Raw genomic sequence first — 23,122 nt, forward strand, 5'->3', positions numbered from 1 at the left:
GCCCTAAAAGCTTTGTATAACTTGTGAGGAAATCTCACAATGAAATATTTAACTTAAATAGATACATCTGATCATTCAATTAAAATCTCAGCAGTTCTCCAGAGACAAAATAGCTACATTTGTAGTTATTTGTCATCTAATGGAATTTTTTACTTGGATGGTATATTTGAACACTCATCAACTTAATTAACAATATACGTTAGTCTGCACAGTGATCAAATAGTCCACAGAAAAAAAAAGAAAGCCAGTGAAGATGACATTAAGGTCAGCTTTAAAACCTGGTGTACCGTCACTGCTCTGAGTACTCACAGCTATCTGATCTTTGCAGTAGATCCACAGGAAGAAGCAGAGAAACAAGAGCAACGGTTTGCCATTATAGCTGATCACCTTGGCTTCAGCTGGACAGGTGAGTTACAATTTCTGCAGAGTCATGCTTTAAGTATGAATTTCCCCTGACACTTTCTGTCAGGCTCTCAAGAAGATCACCTTTTTTTATTCTGCTGTGAGCCTGTCTAAATTGTTTGCATATATTATTTTATTTTTTATTTTTGCCAACAGAATTAGCCCGAGATTTGGGGTTCAGCGAGGAGAATATCAACATGATAAGAAATGATAACCCAAACTCTTTGCAAGACCAAAGCCATGCCCTTCTAAACCAGTGGGCAAAGAGAGAAGAGCAGCATGCCACAGGTCAATAATGATGTTGAATATACACATGTCTTAGAATTAGCAAAAGAAAGGATTGTTCAATATCATTTTTTTTTCTGTTACAGCAGAAGGAACCCTTCTGAACAAACTGACAAAGATCAACCGAATGGACATTGTTCATCTTATTGAAACTAGTTTAAGCAAATCCACTCAAGGAGATACATCGTCACACACCTATGCGGAAATTGAAGAAACTATAGCTCTAGACTATAGTGAAGGTGTGCACAATTATCTGACATAGGGATGATCAGGCTTATGTACATTTTTTAAAAATAATTATATTCATGAGCGATAACGCTTGACAATCATTATGTGAGCCCAGGTTTCACTGCCCTTCATGAAGACATGGATAGTCCACGGCCTGGGAGGCGTAAAGAAACTGCAAGTAGGACTCCAGTTTCAGGGCAACAGGTACCAGTGGTTTCAGCCGAGGAGCTTTCCTCCAGTTTGTCATCACTTCAAGAGACAACAGGAAGGTCTGACACAAGTGCCATGGCAGCAAACCTTCCAAGAAACTCACAGAAAGAAAAACTACAAAAAGATTTAAAATCCCCTCAGTAAGTATCCTAAAACATTGAAAAATATTCTCTCTGCATCGTTCAATCTTTTGTTGATGACTGTCTCTTGTACTGCATGGATCAATGCCAAGAATATATAAAGCAATTTTAAGAATACAACGTATAAGCAGTGTTAAGCTGTGTAATACCATCCATTCTTTATTTCAAGATGAAAGCAATTCCACCCAAAAAACAATAGGAGCACAGAAATGCAACATTCCTTGATATTAGTCACTGGTACTTGGGTATATTCGATACAAAAAAAGGTACATTGATTGATATATGATATTCTACTTCATCAAAAGGTGTAAACATAGCCAGTTTAAGGCAAAGTGCAGTCCCAAACTCTTCAAAATTATATTTAATCTATACAAATTAAAATTTTCTTCAATGGTGTGTATCTGGTAAAATGTCCTTTACAATATTATTTTTAAGCTCTCTTCAATGTTATACGTCTATTTTGAGATCAGTTGTTTTTCTTATAATGGCCCTACCTCATGCAAAGTGTGCGAAGGACAAGCTTGAAATTTCTATGAAAGAAAAACTTTAAAAAATACAAAAAGCCCTAAAAAAACAAAGGAAAAAGATCTAATGGACACAAACTAAATACATGACCAAACACACAAAAAAAAACACTGCACCTGTTGCTTAAGAACAAGGCCACTTGCCAGTGTCCTTGGCTCAAGTCAAGTGTGGTGATATATTTTGCTGCACCCACTCTCTCCACAAGTTCATCAACTATTGGCATTGGATACAAATCAAAGCTGGAAACAGCATTCAGGTAACAAAAGTCAATACAAAATCTTAGTTAAATATCTTTCTTTGGCACAAGCACAATAGGGCTACACCACTCACTGCTGGAAACTTCAATAATACCCATTGACAGCATCAACGTAATTTTTTGTTGCAACACTGGTACCAACTGCTCAGGGATACGATAACTTCTCTGTTGAGTAGGGGCATCCTCGTTCAGGTAGAATCTCATGCTGGACTAGTGATGTGAAGCCTGGACTTTCCCGAAACAGTTGTTGATCTAAGATAGGTTTGATTGTTTGCTGTTTACGAACAGACAGATGAGAGAGGTTAACTGAAGGAGCAATGGTGGTGCTGGTAGGGAAGAACTTCTCTGTCACCTTCTCATCCTGCACTGAACGAACAAACGATTGCTGTGAAACAGTCCCTTGGCTGCTGTGAAACTCTTTCAAAAGATTGACATGGGAGATCTGATGCTTTTTATGGCTTTCAGCCATGAACAGTTCATAGGTCACATTACTCACTTTTCTGGTGATCTCACAAGTTCCATGCCACCTTGTCAGCAGTTTGTTTTCACTGGTTGGGAGCAACAGCAACACCTTTTGGCCTGGATTGAAGGTTCTGTTCCGCGCTTTCTTGTCGTACCAGGTCCTCTGGTGTTTCTGTGCAGCTTTCATTTTATTCTGCACAAAAGCCGCCATTTCCTCCAGCCGCTCTTTCATTTTCATCACATTTGAAACAACATTTTCTCCTTGTGGCTTGGGGTTCTCCCAGTAGTCCTTCCGGAGATCCAAAGGACCTCTGACCTGGCGACCACACAGGAGCTCAAAAGGTGAAAAGCCAGTGGATGCCTGTGGGACCTCACGATAAGCAAACAGAAGATAAGGCAGTCGGCACCTGTGTTGGAAACAAACTTTCGTAGCATACTTTTAAAGTCTTATTGTATCTCTCCACCAGCCTGTCCGTTTGGGGGTGATATGGGGTGGTCTTAATTCCTCTAACCCCTAGCAACTTATAAACATCCTGCAATAGCTTAGACAGACAGTTTATTCCACAATCAGTGAGTACCTCTTTTACAATGCCAACCCTAAAAAATAACTGCAAAAGACATTTCTGGCTTTAATGGACCTGAGAGGAAAAGCCTTAAGATATTGTGTGGCGTAGTCACAGATAACTAAGATGTAACAGTTACCTGATGAGCTCTTCTCTAACGGTCCCACAGTATCCATGCCAATCCTTTCAAAGGGGGTCTCAATGATCAGCATGTTTTGGAGGTGCACACGATCTACTCCTTTCAGTGATGTCACTTGCATGTTTCACAAGAGCTGCAAAAATCAGAGAGTTGAGTATACATTCTTGGCCGGACAAAAAGGTTGGTGATCCTACTTAAAGTTTTATGGACGGTCATATGAGGGTGTCATGTTCAATGTTGTTAGTTAGTATGCCCCACAGGCAGGATGTGAGCTGGAAGAGAAGGAAAAATTCTGGTTGGATCTTGATGAAGTGATGATGAGCATCCCTGGAAATGAGAGAGTTGTCATTGGTGCAGATTTCAATGGTCATGTTGGTGCAGGAAACCGAGGTGATGAGGAGGTGATGGGCAGGTTTGGTATCCAGGAGAGGAATGTAGAAGGACAGATGGTGGTTGATTTTGCAAAAAAGATGGAAATGGCGATAGTGAATACATTCTTTGAGAAGAGACAGGAACATAGAGTGACCTATAAGAGTGGAGGTAGAAGCACACAGATAGACTACATCTTGTGTAGACGGTGTAATCTGAAGGAGATCAGTGACTGTAAAGTAGTGGTTGGTGAGAGTGTTTCCAGACAGCACAGGATGGTGGTGTGTAGAATGACTCTGGTGGTGAAGAAGATGAAGAAAGAGAGGGCAAAGGCAGAGAAGAGGACAAACTGGTGGAAGCTGAAAAAAGAAGATTGTTGCATGACTTTTAAGAAACAGTTGAAACAGGCTCTGGGTGGTCAGGAGGTACTCCCAGATGACTGGATAACTACAGCTAATGTGATCAGGGAGACAGGTAGGAGTGTACTTGGTGTGTCATCAGGAAAGAGAGTTGATAAGGAGACTTGGTGGTGGAATGAGGAGGTGCAGGAGTGTATACGGAGTAAGAGACTAGCTAAGAAGAAGTGGGACACTGAGAGGACTGAGGAGAGTAGACAGGAGTACAGGGAGATGCAGCGTAAGGTGAAAGTAGAGGTGTCAAAGGCCAAACAAAGAGCTTATGATGACTTGTACGCTAGGTTGGGTAGTAAGGAGGGAGAGACTGACCTGTACAGACTAGCAAGGCAGAGAGATCGAGATGGGAAGGACATGCAGCAGGTTAGGGTGATCAAGGATAGGAATGGTAATGTGGTGACAGGTGTCAGTGGTGTAATGGAAAGATGGAAAGAATACTTTGAAGAGTTGATGAATGAAGAGAATGAGAGAGAACAAAGAGTAGAAGAGGTGACGGTTGTGGAGCAGGAAGTAAGAAAGATTAGTAAAGGTGAAGTGAGAGGGGCTTTGAAGAGGATGAAGAGTGGAAAGGCTCTTGGTCCTGATGATATACCTGTGGAGGTATGGAAGTGTCTAGGAGAGATGGCAGTGGAGTTTTTGACCGGGTTGTTCAACAGGATCTTAGGTGGTGAGAAGATGCCTGAGGAATGGAGGAGAAGTGTGATGGTGCCCATTTTTAAGAATAAGGGAGATGTGCAGAGTTGTGGTAACTACAGAGGAATAAAGCTGATGAGCCATACAATGAAGGTGTGGGAAAGAGTAGTGGAAGCCAGACTAAGAGCAGAAGTGAACATTTGTGAGCAGCAGTATGGTTTCATGCCAAGAAAGAGCACTACAGATGCAACATTTGCTTTGAGGATGTTGATAGAGAAGTACAGAGAAGGTCAGAGAGAGCTCCACTGTGTCTTTGTAGATCTGGAGAAAGCTTATGACAGAGTGCCCAGAGAGGAACTATGGTATTGTATGAGGAAGTCTGGAGTGACAGAGAAGTATGTCCGAGCAGTGCAGGACATGTATGAGGGCTGTAAGACAGTGGTGAGGTGTGCTGTAGGGGTGACAGAGGAGTTCAAGTGGAGGTGGGATTACATCAGGGATCAGCTCTGAGCCCCTTCCTGTTTGCAATGGTGATGGACAGACTGACGGATGAGGTTAGACAGGAATCACCATGGACTATGATGTTTGCAGATGATATTGTGATTTGTAGTGAGAGCAGGGAACAGGTGGAGGTGGAGTTAGAGAGGTGGAGGTTTGCCCTGGAAAGGAGAGGAATGAAGGTTAGCCGCAGTAAGACAGAGTACATGTGTGTGAATGAGAGGAACCAGAGTGGAAGAGTGAGGTTACAGGGAGAAGAGATAAAGAAGGTGGAGGAGTTTAAGTATTTAGGGTCAACAGTACAGAGTAATGGAGAGTGTGGAAAAGAAGTGAAGAGGAGAGTGCAAGCAGGTTGGAATGGGTGGAGAAAAGTGTCAGGTGTGATGTGTGACAGAAGAGTTTCAGCACAAATGAAAGGAAAGGTGTACAAGACTGTGGTGAGACCAGCCATGTTGTTTGGACGAGAAACAGTGGGACTGAAGAAAAGACAGGAAGCAGAGCTGGAGGTAGCAGAGATGAAGATGCTGAGGTTCTCTTTGGGAGTGACCAGGATGGATAGGATCAGGAATGAATACATCAGAGGGACAGCACATGTTAGAGGTTTTGGAGATAAAGTCAGAGAGGCCAGACTGAGATGGTTTGGACATGTTCAGAGGAGAGACAGTGAATATATTGGTAGAAGGATGCTGAGTCTAGAGCTGCAGGAAAGAGGTCTAGAGGAAGACCAAAGAGGAGGTTTATGGATGCAGTGAATGAAGACATGAAGGTGGCTGGTGTTAGAGTGGAGGATGCTGAAGACAGGCTTAGATGGAGGAAACTGATTCGCTGTGGCGACCCCTGAAGGGAAAAGGCAAAAGGAAAAAAAGAAGAAGAAGATGTGATCTGGCCAGGGAACTGTGTGACCAAGCTCCATGACTTTCTTTCTGAACATCATGGAAAGAGCAGGTGCCTCCTCTTTGCCTCGTTTCTGGTACAACATACCATTTTTAATGAAATAAACAGAATAATCAAGACAAGTAACTGTTTGTTTTTACACCTTCAATTTCAGTTACTTTTTCAAACCATGGCTTCAAAGTGGGGTCTTGTCTTTGCAACGTTCCTATGTCATTGGGAACTTCAAATCAAGAGAAGCATTAGGCTTAGGAAGATTTAAGTTACATCTTCCCCCTAAGCCTTTTAACTTGCCTCTCCGTTTCTGCTTCTTGGGTTTCTTTACTTTACCAGTACTTTGTTCCCACTCATCATCATCAAAGAAATGCAACTCCTCCAGCATTTTTTCACTTTGTCCTCTTGTAACCACATGACAGGGTTTTACATTTTCTTTAACATTGGTTTTCATCTCAAACTGTGGTGAGTCCCCGAATATAACACTTGAATTCTGGGTGGTTGAGTGGTGCATAATGTCATAAATTGTTGGTATATCATTGCCCAAAATAACAGAAACTGGTAATGTTGAAACCACAGCAACTGATGTCACCATGTTTACCATTAACTAGCACCGGCACAGTACAGCCTCTTTGTTCAACTATGTTGAAGGCCTGGTCACCTGCTGGTCTTGGAACAGAACACAGAAGAGAAGGTTTAGTCTTCAGAAGAGGACAAAATTGCTGACTGTGGCCCATACCATTGCAGTGAAAACATCTAAACTCTGTTGTGCTTTTTAAAAAAAGTTTTGTTTTTTTCACAGTCTAAGACAGGTTTCCACTTAAACATATCTATTCTGAATTTGACCAGACCCCTGCTCACCCCCAAAGGACTTACGTAACTGGAACTCATGGGTTTCTCTGCCAAAGTTGACACTTCTGGTTCCTTTTCTGGCTGAGAGCAGAAAAGTCAACACCCCTCTCACCTAAAATGGTTGAAGCTGCACATTCAAAATGGCTGCCAAGCAGCTTAACAAACATTTGTCCAATTATGCCTGGTAAGGAAATAAGGGAGCAGACCATAAGCACACACGGAACAGGTAGAAACAAGGAAACACAAAATCTAACAAATGTTATAGATGTAATGTTAACAACACGCTGAAAACGACGAGTACAGCGGAAAATAGGGTTTATTTTGAAAAAATGCACCAGATGCACCTTACGTTTGCGGCATGATTTCCGGTTTAGGTCGTAGCCACAACTTCACAAGAAGTGCTGGGACTCAGCTCCGGCGTCCGCTGAAAATTTGCCAGCGAGGCCAGTTTTCAGAGGTCAGACGTGATAGGATGCAACGGGAGTTCCTCTTAGATTTTTAAAGTTACCTAAAGACTCTGGTGGTTGCATTAGAGCCGTAAAGCTTGCCGTGGGGGCCCAGGGTTAGAACAGTGGGGTTAGTAACTTCATTATACATAAACTGGGTTACTCCCACACTGATTGTCAATCAGTCTTCTCCATGATGTGTCTCCTGTACAGAATCTGCTCAGCTTGCAAAAATCTTCAAAAATCTTAACATTAATTCCTGTCAGAAAAAATGTTTAAAGTATGTAGTGAGAGGTTTTACAGCCCTAAAATATCTACAATGATTGTAAAAAATTAACACACTGCAAATCTTCACATTGTGGCTGGTTTCAAATAAACACCAGGACTAACAGCGCTCGTTACTAGATCCCAGTGTCTAATAGTAGCTGGGCTCCTTCAAGATCACGGCAAATAAAAGTGATTTGAACATGGATTAGTAAGCAGAGACAGAAAGGTGTGGGAGTATCCAGGGAAATGATCTGCATGACACCGAAAAGGATTTTTGATAAGTTGATTGATTTCAAATAGAAAAAAAAAGCATTCACAACCAGCTATACAATGTTCTAATCATTTCAATAAATCCTCAAATGTTCATCTGGTGTTGTCTGTATATCTTGACCAAATTTCACTGCAAAATGAACCCATTACCCATCACTGTTCTATACTTAAAGGAATAAACGCCGGTCTCCAATAGACGCCTGTCTCTAATTGACGCTGGGCCAGCTGACAAATTTTTTGGAATAAACACAGGAGCTACTATTGGAAGACATACAGCAACCACTTTGTGGTATACTGGGTTATTTTTTTTTCAATTTTATGTCTGTGATGAACAAGGGAAAATCGTATGCAAATTTTGACCTGAGTATTACTCTCATTAGTAGATTTATTCTACCAGAAGTTTAAAAAATGAGATCTTGCAACATGCTGTCTACTGTTGGCCTACAAATTCTAAATGTTAATATCCTACCAAAATAACTATTATGTGGATAACCATTGGAATGTTCTTTTTCCACAGATCATTACAAGGAATATACAAGGGAGAAAAAGACTTAGCACACTCTGGCATCTATAGACAAGTAAGTCCTTTCTTCACGCTTTACAGAACCTCTCCTTACAATCTTCGATCTCATTTAATTGACCCTGTATACAAGGGGGCACCCAAGTTGTGTGCTCAGGTTACTCCCCCTCTCAGCCTCATTTATGAACCACGTGATAATGAAGGGACTTTTGAATATGAAGGGGGAGATGGTGGTGAGGACTGGAGCTTGGAGTGTCTACGCACCACTCATTTTGGAGACGAGAAGCACTTGTTATCCCAACCACCTTTACAAGAGACATCTAATAGCTCTCAAACAAGTGTATGTGAAAGCTGCTCTTTATCTTTGACGGATTTTGGGGAAAGCTTGGGTGAGTGTGAAGAAGCTGAACAAGATTTTGACAAGATTTCCGTGGAACTGAAAGAAATAGATGAAGTCTCAGAAAAATCGTCTCTCCAACAGCAGCCTTTAAACAAAGCCTTTCTTGAGTGCAACTCATTGAGTGCAAGTCCTGATCAAAGACCTCAGAAGCAAACTTACATGGATGAAGTGTCACGTAGACTCTATGGAGTCTTTTATGGATCCGATCTTGAGTTACTAGTTGCAGATGGTAAGGATCGGTTGGTGGTGAGTGAGGGACCACTTCATGAAAATAAAACAATTGGGAATGTTACGGATGTTGGTCAGACCTCAATGTCAGCTGATGTGAATGCAAAATCTATTCAGAATGCAGATCAATTCCAGAAAATGCCAACACTGCTTAATTCATCCAGAGCCAAACTGAACATTGCAACTGAGATATCTCATAAAATAGAAATGCCCACTGTTGTGGGATCTGTTCAAAAACCACATGGTTCAAATACTAAGCAAGAAGAGTCTTACTCTACTGATGTCATGCTAGCTAGTGCCGAACACTTAAAGAAGAAACAGAAACCGAAAAAGATGTCCAAGAGCATACTTGAAGAATGTGAAGATAGTACTGCTTCACTTGAATGTTTGCCAAATGCGGACGCTTTCTCAACAGAAGCCAGAACCTCCTCACCTGAGTCTGTTTCATCCATGAATGAGCTGAGTCTTCTGGCACCTGATTCTCCAGTACCCAATTTTAGCCCTTTGTCCCCTCTCCCACCACCTTTTATTCCATGGGAGCCTACTCATGATGAAAATTCTACTCAGAGCCAACTTCAGCTGAGTGGAGTGATGTGCAGTCCTGCGTTCTTAACAAATGAATCAAAAGAAAGGCCACTAACCCCAATGATTTCCAATGAAAGGCCATTTGGCCACCCAGTATCTCCAGGCAGTGACTATAGTAGTGAAAGGTCTATCTCACCTCAATTTGACATAGATAACAGAACATTATCACCTGAGTCTTTCATTTTAGAAACAATTTATCTACCATCTGGTTTGTGTGGAACTCCTGAAAACTACGAGATCAGGTCATCTGCATCTTTAGAGTCCATTCATTCATCCAGCCAATGTCAAACAGACTCGCCTACGCCACAGTTCATGGAATTTGCCACTGCACCTTTTACAGCATGCAAATGTAGTTTGCCTAAGTCAGAACACTTATATTCTGAAGAAAACCGTTCATATGTGTTTAATAATGACAGAAACACATCTCCAAAACACTCATTTTCAATGAACGAACATCCGCCATTGTCACCTGATTCTCCTGTCCCTGCATACAATAACAATTTTCTTGACATAGCTTATCTATTTCCATCAAATACATCCGGCTCTCCAGAGTCTGTATGCTCAGAACTAGAGCAGGGTTCAGGTTTTTTAGCATGTTTCGATCCTGACGAGAGAGCTTCATCACCTTCTTCAGGATTATCAGTTGAAACACAACGTGTTGTCAAAAACGATGCATGTCTATTTGATTCCAAGATCTTTGATTACAGTTCAACACCTTCAGTAACTGACATTGAAAACAGGCCTCCTGTGTCAGTGGAAGTGATATCAGAAAGTGATGGTGAGTGGAATATGATATCTCTATACGATATTGCACAAAGTGCACTTTTATCAGGCTCAGGACCCAGTTGCCCCAATTGCAGAACAATGACACCAGTGTTAGACAAGGAAGTAAATCACTCAAGTTACACAATTATGCCAGAATCTGATCCATCAGATATTAACCATGCTGAAAAATATATTTCACTTAAAGAAAGACAAACTAAGATTATTGTGGCAGAATCACATCCTGTCCATGTTGATCTAAAATTTGAAACTGCTAATGTGGAGAAAACAAATAGAGAGGGGTGTGACAACAATAACGAGTCTCAAATTCTATCAGTTGATTGCTATCTGGAGACAAAAGAGCATTCCCATTGCTTACTAAAAGCAGACAAATTACAAGAAAATGGTTGCAGTCCTCAAAAACATGAGGATGAAAATAGTAAAAAGAAAGGGAAAAATATAAATGCAAGCTTTGGTGATAGTACAAATGGTACATTTAGACCAGAACTTGCATTTGAGAACCCTGATTTTTCAGTGCCAATTTCTAAATACATGGAAGTTCACCATTTAGCTGCAAATTCAAAGCAGTGGAAATTCATCTCTCACATTTACGATCCTCAATATGTAAAGAAAACCATTGTACCCAAAGCAAGTGGGTTAGAAGAGAGTGTTAAAGAATTGTGCCAAATATCTTGCCCAATTGGGTCTGGAGTAGAATGTAGACTGAAAGCACAAGACAGGTTAAAGCCACATGATATATCAAGACGAGATTCTTCTCAGTCATGTACTGCTAAAGATAATCAGCAAGCTACAACACAAAATTCGCCTGTTTTTAAAAATATGCACTTATACTCTGGGCCCTCTTCAGTTTCACTTAGACCTATGTCGCCAAAGTCCTTTTCATCAGATCCAGAAAAAAAATCACAAAGCTGCCCTTGTATCATTGCCAGAGAAATTGAACGTTTTCCCTCATTTGTGGGGTTTAGTGCTAGTTTTCCTAAACCAGTTCCATTTGATGTTGACAATGCTACTTCAGTCAATCTTCCACACAGCATTGGAGGGATGTCAGGCACTCTGTTTTCTTTGAAACCAGAAACAAAAGACATGCCATTGTTGCCTGACAGTGAATCAATGGGAACAATAAATGAACTCACAGGTTTATCATTAGGGGCTAATTTTGGAAAATTTAGTGAAGTGGCACTAGAGACCCCAAAAACATGCACAAAATATCAATCTCCTTCCTTACATTCAGACACAGAAGAAGGAAAAAAAGAGTCCCCCAACCCTCCTATATCTCAATTCACAGTGTATCAACAAGAGTCTTTCTTAACACACTCAGCATCAAGGTCCACTTCAACTGAATCTTTGTTTCCAAGCTCAGAAGTTGAATTATCTTCTTTATTGTCAACGGAAGAGCAACCCTTATCACCAGATTCTTCACCATCAGATAATAACTTCAGGAGTCTTTTTCCTAAATCTCCAGTCCCTGACGTCAGGTTACATTTGTTGCCTACTGAAATTGACATCAGAGGTAACAGGTCATGCTCATCAGAGTCGGAGTGTTTGTATTCAGAAAATGTTTCTTTGATTTCAGACATTTTTATGTTTGAGGACAGGGCAGGATCCTCTCAATCTGGCCTGTCTGATTCGGAACATAGAGCTTTGTCCTTGGACTCTCCCATACCTCACTACCCTGTGTTTTTATCTTTTGAAGGACCAGTAAAAATCCAATCCACATCACCTGAGTCTTGGCTTTCAGGAAAAGATTTGGAGACAGATTTGACTTTAGATTGGCTTTTTGATGACAGAGCAGCATCTCCTGATTCAGCTATTTCAAAAGATGAACTTGGAGCTCTTTCCCCAGACTCTCCTATACCTCAATTCACAGTGTATCAACAAGAGTCTTTCTTAACACACTCAGCATCAAGGTCCACTTCAACTGAATCTTTGCTTCCAAGCTCAGAAATTGAATTATCTTCTTTATTGTCAATTGAAGAGCGACCCTTATCACCAGATTCCTTACCTTCAGATGATAACTTCAGGAGTCTTTCTCCTGATTCTCCAGTCCCTGACTTCAGGTTACATTTGTTGCCTACTGAAATTGACATCAGGGGTAACAGGTCATGCTCAGCACTTTCCTGTGACTCCCCTATTCCTTCATTTTTAAAAGGTGAATGTACTTCAACTGATATAAAACTAGGATCAATAACAACTGAGATTAATTCATTAGATTGGAAAATGAACCTACCTTCACTATTGTTTACTGAAACTAGACCTTCTTCTCCTGAGTCTTTCCTTTCAGTCCACCATTACACTGATTCTCCTTTACCTGACTATGTGCAATCAGTGTTTGGTTATTCTGTAAGTAATTTTGAAACTCTGTCAGTATCCTCTGAGTCAGCATCTTCAGATGTTGAATACATTGTTCTTAGCTTGGGACCAGTCTTTATTGATAGCAGACCCACCTCACCAGACTCTGGAGCAGATGCAGATGAATACAAGGTTGTGTTACCTGATTCACCAATTTCTCAGTGTATAGCAGGAGAAACTGAACACTATTTTATGGATGTGTGCAATAGATCTCCTTCCACTGAGCCTGTTGAATCAGATGTTGAATATTCACTAAGCAGGTCTTCAATGACCTTGAAATTTGGCATTGGACCAGATTCACCTAAATCAGATGGATTGGAAAAGAAAGTGGTCCAGAAAAGACAATTCTCTGTAGATTCTATTGCAGAATCCAAAACCATGTCACATGGGACATTAAAGTTACTTGGAAATATTAGATCACTATCTCCAGAATCAATTCAGTCATTAAGCGAAAACACAACCCTATGTCCAGATTCACCACTGACCGATTCCTCCAAAAGGTACTGTAAAAGTTCCTGCACAGAGTCACTGATATCTGATATAGAGGATGATTTAAAACATTTTTCTTTATTTAACAAAGATACCAATGACCAGAGAATGCTGTCATGCCAGTCAAATATATCTACTGGTAAAATTTCACATTTAACTTCTGTGTCACCACTATCTGATTTCACAAATATACTTGTGGAAACAGCAAAGGCTGCAGAAAACATGCCCCTAATGCAGCTGACAGATTGTGATGATTTATCACAATATTTAGGTTCATACCATGCAGATCAGAGATCAGCATCACCAGATTGTGATGAGCCAGGTTCAGTGGAATTACCATTAGCAAAATCACAGATGATAGAATCCTTTGGTAATGTGATAACATTACCAAAGGATCCTTTCTCATGTGAAGACTCAGCTGCTACTGCAGCACAGCACGATCTCTTTGGTGATGTTGAGCCTCGGAAGCTGATATCACAACTATGTGACCCTCAGTATGCAGGAGAAACCTTTAACAGAAAGAACAGAATTATGCAATTATATGACAGCGGAATCGAGTGTATGATGAATGTTCCACAATATGAAGAAAATAGCCATATAATTCATACAAATGAAAACATTGTCACAGTCAAAGTTACCAGTACCATACCTAAGCCAGAGTCACGTTCACCAGTGACTGAAGATAACTTAGATTCAGAAACAGTTTTTTACAAGCAAGAAATACACTCACTTGAAGTTCTTGATCCTAAGAATAGGAGTGACCACATTTTGATGGATACATCAGTAAACACCACTGACCATCATTTTAGATCTACATCACCTTTACTTGACATCCCAGAATCAGATACACATTACAATAAAATAGATTTGGAATCCGATTATGCAGAATTCCATCCATCATCTCCACCCTCTGGTCTTTCTGATGATCTGATTGTGAGAATGAGGTCATTATCACTTCAGTCACTGCCTGAGTATACACCAAATCTATCAAAAATAAGTATGCTCCTGGATGAAGACAGAAGATCCTCTCCAAACACATTGCCTGAGTTCAATAAGAATAGGTCACTCTCTCCGGACTCTCCTGTACCTCAATTTGTAGCAGAAGTAGTGGAATTCACTGCTATACCTCAGTCGTCATCACTAGAATCCCTAAGTTCAGATTTAGAAGATGAGCCTATAGTCACAATGTCAGTATTTGCTGAGATTGACAGACCATCTTCCCCTGAAGCCATATCATCTGTTGTTGAATTCCAAAGACTCCCACCAGACTCACCTGCACCCATGTTCATGTGGGTGTCTCCTTATTCCATGGATGCAACTTCTATTGACATGTCATCCTCACCAGTTGCATTGTCATCAGATTCTGAATTCATGGCTTTACCAATTGATTGCTGGATCAATGATTGCCCAAGACCTCTTAGTCCTGAAAGCATTGAATCTGAACAAGAACCAGACTTTAGCTATGATATTTCTGATGAGTTAGCAGGTCTGATAGCCTGTCGTGTTACAAGAGAATATTTTAGCTTTGACTCTGAACATATTATGGAGTCACAATTGAAAGACGAACCAGTGGACTATTCACTAAATATAACAGAGAGTGGAGATTTCGATAGAATACAAACCACCATTTGTAAGGAAGAAAGAAAAAAAGAGTCAGCACAACATAAATATATAAAAACAAAGGAGGAAAGGACCCAAGATGTCAGTCCAGGAGAACTGAAGAAAGTCCCAGCTTCTCAAGTGGTAAGAATGAAAGCATAAATCTGTAACAATCACTGACTTAATTTGTAAAAATTAACAAAACACCTAAAAAAATAGAATGGTTAAATCCCAGGAAATGTCGTGACAAACTAATACACGTGATGGCTTCTACTATGGAATTAAGTATTTTAAGTATTGCATTATTTTAACATTTATTAATGATCTAAATGGAATACCTGTAAAAAAAATAAGCAAAACTTGCATGTTCTGGCTCCACCTTGAGCATCTGGCTCCAAACCAGGGGTGTAATACTCGAGGCCTCAGGGGCCTGTTTGTTTTCCAGAAATCCTGCCTTGTTTGTTGCTGATTACCTAGATCAGGTGTGTTTAGCCAATAAGGAGCTTCAACAGCAGGTTGGTTGGAAAACATGTAGTACACTGGCCCTCAAGGCCTGGAGTTTGACACCCCTTCTCTAAACCGAAGTGATGGTGTTTGAACAAGTTAACTAGTGTGACACTAATCTAGATGCATGCTAAAGTCATTCTTAAAGTGCATTCCAAGAGTTCTGATAATTGCAATCAACTCAATAAGATCATTTCCCTTACAGGCTACTTCTGGAGAAACAGACTTTCAAACAGATAATGATTTACAAAGCATACTATTGTCTGCTAGAAAGCCAACTCAAGTTCCCTTCCAGATGGACCAGGCCTTGAATAACACTCACCGAACTGTCACTGCAGTTTTATCAACAAATGAGGGGGCTCTGAGATATCCAGAGTGTGGTGTGCCCCTAAAGGAAGCACAGCCAATTGAGTTTTTTTCACCTGAGTCAACTCAGTCTTTGCTACCACCAGATGAAATATATACAGATAATCCAAATCTTGGAGTTTCTCAATGGACTCAAACTTCATTAAATGATTTAAGTTCAGTTTCTCTACAATTTTGTGACTATAGTTTGGCTCAAGTTCCTTCACAAGATACAACCCTTATGAGTCATTCTGAAACTTTTGAAGATGTTGAGTTTTCTCCAGGCTTCAAGAAAGTCCTCTCAGACTTTGAGACAAGGCTCCCACAGTTTAAATCCAAAGAACCAAATATCTCTCTCAAGGAAAAGTGCAAAAGATCTCAGTCTCCACCACAATCTGACTCAGACTTGGAGTTTTATGAATGCAGACAAGAGTTTTCTGAACCAGATGATAAGAAACTGGAGCATGACATTGCCTATCATGTGTTTGAACCACTGTCCCAATTACCAAAGAGGAATCCTGATAGTGACTTTGTGAAATCAGGCCTTCAATCTTTTTCCCAGTCCGATGGTTGCAAATGCTCCTTTGGCAGTGAACATATTGAGGATGATCTTTGGGGTTCAGAGGGCTCACTGGGATCTCCCACAGAAGGGGATCTGCCACTGTTTGAGGAGTTTTTTTCTAGAGATCAGGCAGGGTTTTATGATGGTGCTGATGACGACTTCTTGAAAAGGGTAAGAGGATAAGCATGAGCTTGTTCTTGCATCAGCTGTTAACTTGCCTGATTTCAATCTATAAATTGAGTCGGTGTATTCAAGAAAAACACAACCTCTTGACATAATAGTGCTAGTGAGTTTTTTTTATTTTTATTTTGTGCATGACCCTCTAACCTTCAAAGAAAAACCTGGAGTGTTTGAAACTTAGAAACAAATGTTGACGGCCTTGATATTGAGTTGAAATTCTCATGTTTTAAAATACTGAATATCTTTTGACCACTTAAACATCAACTTTATATCTCATGTATTGGTTTTTACTCAGTCTTGTGAGTCAAGCATGCTGTCATTCTCAGCTGTGTGTGAAATATTATTTGAATCTTAGAAGATTCTGGGTATCTTGCTGATCCACAGTGATCCAAAGTTCAGCTGGTTAGTCAACTTTTGGTGAAAGGTAGGCATATCTGTATCAATTTGTTCAACTGAACTTTGGGAAGAAACCTTTAAATAACTAGACTAAAGTTCTTGGCCTTTTTTTTCAACCAGATTAGGATTTGAGAGTGCAGGAAAGAAGCAGATACACACACAATGATACTAATATCGGTTACCAAAAAAAGAGGTAAACATGGTGGCTCTAGCAGTAAAAGAAAATGTAGCAGATGAGCACAAACTCATCAAAACATTGACCACTTGAAACAGTGTAGCTAATTAAGACACTGTAGTTTCCTTTGTTATTGGAATTACAAGACAAAATCACTCAACTAATGAAGAAAGAGACCATGTTTAAAAGCACACAGAATTTAAAGTTCTTAGAAGCCAAAAATCGTATTTGATACCAAATTAGTCCATTGTTTCTTCCTTACAGAGAATGAAAAGACAAAAAGCAGCAATGTCTTGTTTTGCAGACATATTGGTTTCTAGATCAACAAATCTGGTTTGACGACCATTGGTGCTGCAATGTCTGCAAAGAACAAGTTGATAGTTTTGAATGAATGGCATAAATGGTAAATGGCGTGCAGGAACATGTACATTCGTGGACAGAAGTGTTGGTACCCCTCAGTTAAAGAAGGACAAGCCCACAATTCTCACTGAAATAACTCAAAACTTACAAAAGTAACAATAAATATTTTTTTTTTTAAATTAAACAATCAAAATCAGCCATCAACTTTGAATTGTTGATTAACATAATTATTTAAAAAAACAAACTAATGAAACAGGCCTGGACAAAAATGATGGTACCTCAATGAAAGATTGAAAACTATTTGACCAAAGTGACATGATTAACTCAGGTGTGTCCTTTAATTGACATCACAGGTGTTTTATTTAAGAATTGTGGGTTTGTCCTTCTTTAACTGAGGGGTACCAACACTTTTGTCCACCACTGTATAGTGCTTTTCTAATTACACTGCCTGGCCAAAAAAAATGTCGCCACCCAAAAAAAGGGTCATACACTCTAATATTTGGTTGGACCGCCTTTAGCTTTGATTGCAGCACACATTCGCCGTGGCATTGTTTGGATAAGCTTCTGCAAAGTCACAAGATTTATTTCCATCCAGTGTTGCATTAATGTTTCACCAAGATCTTGCATTGATGATGGAAGAGTCTGAGCGCTGCGCAAAGCCTTCTCCAGGACATCCCAAAGATTCCCAATGGGGTTAAGGTCTGGACTCTGTGGTAGCCAATCCATGTGTGAAAATGATGTCTCATGCTCCCTGAACCAGTCTTTCACAATTTGAGCCCGATGAATCCTGGCATTACCATCTTGGAATATGCCCGTGCCATCAGGGAGGAAGAAATACATTGATGTAGTAACCTAATTCAGTATATTCAGGTAGTCAGCTGACTTCATTCTTTGAGCACGTACTGTTGCTGAACCCAGACCTGACCAACTGCAGAAACCCCAGATCATAACGCTGCCCCCACAGGCTTGTAAAGTAGGCACTAGGCATGATGTGTGCATCACTTCACCTGCCTCTCTTCTTACACTGATGTGCCTATCACTCTGGAACAGAGTAAATCTGGACTCATCAGACCACATGACCCTCTTCCATTGCTTTAACCCTTCTGCTCTCTTTGTGGTCCAGGTGACTCCAACCACATATTGATGTGTGATTCCTTCCATGACAAACGTGGACAAATGTGGACAAAGGTGGACAGGATCTTATGTCTGCCATGGACATTAGTGAAACTTAAAAATCAAAGATAAAAAAAAAGTTCAGCGTACTGTCTTGTGGGGTCCAGATCACCCCACTTTTAATGTAAACAAGCTAAGCGGAGCGGAAGGGCTAGAGTCCAATCTGAGCGGGCGGAGCGGGTCGTCACACGTGAAAAACAACATGAACTGAGTATAAAAGGATTTATATAATATAATTAATATATAATATAATTTCAATATCTTCTTCTTCTTTTCCTTTCGGCTTTTCCCTTCAGGGGTCGCCACAGCGAATCAGTTTCCTCCATCTAAGCCTGTCTTCAGCATCCTCCACTCTAACACCAGCCACCTTCATGTCTTCATTCACTGCATCTATAAACCTCCTCTTTGGTCTTCCTCTAGACCTCTTTCCTGGCAGCTCTAAAATCAGCATCCTTCTACCAATATATTCACTGTCTCTCCTCTGAACATGTCCAAACCATCTCAGTCTGGCCTCTCTGACTTTATCTCCAAAACCTCTAACATGTGCTGTCCCTCTGATGTATTCATTCCTGATCCTATCCATCCTGGTCACTCCCAAAGAGAACCTCAGCATCTTCATCTCTGCTACCTCCAGCTCTGCTTCCTGTCTTTTCTTCAGTCCCACTGTTTCTAGTCCAAACAACATGGCTGGTCTCACCACAGTCTTGTACACCTTTCCTTTCATTTGTGCTGAAACTCTTCTGTCACACATCACACCTGACACTTTTCTCCACCCATTCCAACCTGCTTGCACTCTCCTCTTCACTTCTTTTCCACACTCTCCATTACTCTGTACTGTTGACCCTAAATACTTAAACTCCTCCCCCTTCTTTATCTCTTCTCCCTGTAACCTCACTCTTCCACTCTGGTTCCTCTCATTCACACACATGTACTCTGTCTTACTGCGGCTAACCTTCATTCCTCTCCTTTCCAGGGCAAACCTCCACCTCTCTAACTCCACCTCCACCCGTTCCCTGCTCTTACTACAAATCACAATATCATCTGAAAAAAAAATAAAAAAAATTAAAAAAAATAATATAATTTCAACATAATATAATGAAATTGTTTATTTGTATTTAATCCTTTTCTGTTGGTAGGAAAACATACTGTTTGATGTAAGGGGAAAAAAGAAAATACCTTAAAATACCTTCAATTCATTGTGTTGAGAACAAAAAAATCGGAAAAAATCGAAAACTTCAAAACTGTGAATCAAATCAAATCTTGGCTTGACTGAATTGTTACATCCCTAGTGTCTTGCCCAAGGATACTTCAGTACATGGGCAGCCAAGGCGGGAACCGAACCTGTGATCTTTCGATCAGAGTTCCACCACTGCTCCACAGCAGTGAGATAGATGGATGATTGATTTCTATCCATCTATCCATCTTCTTAGGCAATGACCATGTGGTCCGGATGCCTCCTGGAAGCATTTCTTGGGAGCTACCCGAGTCACTTCAACTTCCTTTCGATGTCGAGGACCAGCAGGTTTACTCAGAGCTCACTCCGAGTTTCTCCCTCTATCTCTAGGGCAGTGTTTTCAACCTTTTTTAGCCAAGGTACACTTTTTTCCTTGACAAAAAGTCTGCAGCACACCAGCACCCAAATATGTAAAACAGGAGAAACTCTATAGTCTGTATTGAGGTGCAGTCCCTTCACAATCTCGTAACAATTTGTAATCATTCAGGCAGAAAAGCTGGAAGTTGCGGCTGTTTTTCCTAAACATTGTAATAAAATTTGTGATAGCTTTCAATAATAATTTTCAACTAAATTAGTTGAAAATTTGCTCAAGAGATTGCATTTATTATTAACTTTTAATAATATGCAACTTTATGTAACCTCACAAAAAACTGTTTTATATTAGTATGCTTTTTTAAATTTCTTTATATGTTTGTGCCAGAACAACAGTAACATTTTTAACAATTATATGATCACAACATGTTTGTTTTTTAAACATTATATTCATGTTTATGTTCAATTGTAACAACATAAAAAGTGAACATTTTGAAGTATGATTATTATTTCTGTCGTGTCAACAAAACATGTTTTTATTATTTTTGGGTGAATAAATTGTTTTATTTTAGTAGCATTGAGCAGAAGTGTAGTCACTTTAACCCAATGCATTATGGGAGATGCATAAACTTCATTTGTCCAGCTGAACTTCATTATTTTGTTCACTTTTTCCATGGTCTGACACCAGATCCTGCGATAAAGTACAGCACTAAACACAAGCTTTAGCTGTTATATCTGTTGGGGAGAGCTGCCAACCATCACGGACCTCTACATAGGATGCAGGAGAAGGGGTCTGAACATAATCAAAGACCCCACCCACCCGGCACATGGTCTGTTCCAGCCACTCCCATCAGGCAGGAGGCTGAGGAGCATTAGATCCAGAACCACCAGGCTCCGAAACAGCTTCTTCCCTGAAGCTCTCAGGCTGCTGAACTCTGTGTGACTGTTGTGTTCTATATGTTTACTTTATTTATTTGTTCATTTGTTTGTTTATATTTTTCCCCGGGACCTGAGTTCCAATCTCTGCAAGTGACATGAATTTCTCCACTGGTCTGACATTATAAATCCTTTCAATCCTTTGAATCCTTATTTTTGTTGGAACTGTGGGACTTTATGAACCAAAAAAGTGAGGATGTTAACAATTTTGTACTGGTCAGACTAATGACATGATTAAGCCTCCAAGAATGATTGGCTGAGACAGTTGGAGGGGTGGAATGTTTCCAAAAAACAGCTAGTCTTTTTTTTGGCACAAACAAAAGAAAAAATATAAAAAGAACCTTTACATTTGACAGAAGCTCAAATAACTTATTTTTAAAATAAAAGATGCTCTGTGCCAAACAGGATGATCTCAGTGCAGCTCTGCGCAAATAGTAAACAATATTGTGCAGCATAAGATAATATGTGCTTTTAACTCATAAAGATCAAACTTCTTCCCAAAGTTTTGCTTTGGATATAAAATCTGTTCATTCTGGAGGTAGAGTTGATCAAACTAGACATCTTCAGGTCAACAGGATGTATAAACCTACATAATTTATCATCTATGTGAACCTCAGGCATCAATTTATACATTTAACTCATCTAAATTAAATAAATGCGAATTAAATAATCCTTACTTTTAAAAAAAGCTTTTTTTCCCTTTTCTTTTATTTATTTTTTGTCTTCCCTATTTGTCCTCAGCAGTCTTACACTGCTGGGTTTAGTTATTTTAGTTTGGGGTTGGACCTTGGTAGTCTTAGTTTTTGGGCTTTGTTTATTTGTTTTCTTTAGGTAGTTTTGTTTAGGGGGAGCTGCTGACTCTGACGGTCGACATGGCTGGATCAGCAGTCTCCATGACTTTTTTTATGTTTGGCCAAGAAGCCACCATGGAGAGATAAAAGAGCCACGTGTGGATCTGGAGCTGCAGGTTGCAGACTCCTGCCCTCTGAGGGACACCAAGAAGATTGAGTACTCCGAATTGCTGTTTGGCCCGTAAGCCAATACCACAGTCGGAAACCTTTCCCCCATTTGAAGGTGAAAAGACACTACTCTCTCATCATCTGGTGTGAACTCCAACACTTGGTGGATGAGCAGGGGGCTCATGAGTATGCCCACACTGGCCTGTCACCTCTTACCATGATTGATGGAGAGTCCAACCCCTCTCGAGGGACTGAGTTTCAGATCAGAGGCTGTGTGTGGAAGGGGGCCCAACTATATCTAGCCAATATCTCTCGCCCTACTGCAAAAGCTAAGGTTTTCTTCCCTGCCAAAGAGGCAGCCAAGGTCCAAGATCGGGCTTTGGGTTGTCGAGGGACCTGCCTTTTTACTAACACTAATACACACACAATTAAAACAGGAAAAAAAAAACAAAGTTCCAGTCTCTGCACCCAAGATGGCTTACATTGCCATGAGCAAGTTCAACATGTATGATATCTTAGGATCTAGATAAGAAGAAATGTACATCTTGCGTTCAAATAAGTGTGGTGAGAACTTGCTGTCTCACTAAAAAATGAAGCTCAGTCATTTACATTTAAACCTCAAACATATTGAATGTCTATAATTAACATCAGAACACGATGTTTTCTCTCAAACAGAAAAAAAAATCAGTAACGTAACTTTAACATAAGGTGTACAGATTTATTTTATTTATCCTAACATTCATCACAAAATTTATGTTTGCTAAACTGTTTTTTACATTTTTTTTGTTGCTGTTTTGTACAAAAAAACATTCTTGCTTTTTTTTTACACAAAAAGGTAAATTTTTGTTCCTTTTCTATCTATTTCCTAGTTTTGCTAATGTCCTCTTCTACAAAATTTGTAGTTTTGAATGTAGGATACCCAAATATTTTACACACTGGCTGTAGTTTCAGCATGGTCCTCTTTAGTGTTTTGTTGTTTTTACTGTATGGTTGAATGTGTTTCCATTTCTTTGTGCTCTCTTTATCTCACATCACTTTTGCTGGGTTGTATGATTCTATTTCGATGCCTTCTCACTACATATAAACTTCTTAAATGTTTAAACATGAAAGTGAGGTTAAGAGAAAAGTTGCATGCAGGACTCAGTTGTTAATATGGAATATTTTTAACCCACCTTGGTTTTGCGCCGTCT

At 40.0% G+C, this 23,122-nt stretch overlaps 1 protein-coding gene across 29 annotated transcripts in view; it reads left to right on the forward strand.

Annotated features, from left to right (window-relative positions):
- The window catches only part of ank2b (ankyrin 2b, neuronal), a 203,536-nt gene that overhangs the window by 170,137 nt on the left and 10,277 nt on the right, over window positions 1-23,122 (forward strand). For 22 of the 29 annotated variants that reach the window (XM_036216674.1, XM_036216677.1, XM_036216668.1 and 19 more), the window contains 5 exons: window positions 329-406; window positions 559-690; window positions 774-926; window positions 1,031-1,265; window positions 8,361-8,421. In XM_036216674.1, coding sequence (XP_036072567.1) covers window positions 329-406; window positions 559-690; window positions 774-926; window positions 1,031-1,265; window positions 8,361-8,421 — 659 coding nt within the window. Of the gene's footprint in view, window positions 1-328; window positions 407-558; window positions 691-773; window positions 927-1,030; window positions 1,266-8,360; window positions 8,422-8,463; window positions 14,941-15,505; window positions 16,379-23,122 lie in introns of those variants that run through there. The other 7 variants (XM_036216666.1, XM_036216689.1, XM_036216688.1 and 4 more) reach the window with 2 other exon arrangements.

Source organism: Oryzias melastigma, linkage group LG18 (genome assembly GCF_002922805.2).
Source record: "Oryzias melastigma strain HK-1 linkage group LG18, ASM292280v2, whole genome shotgun sequence".
NCBI lineage: Eukaryota > Metazoa > Chordata > Actinopteri > Beloniformes > Adrianichthyidae > Oryzias > Oryzias melastigma.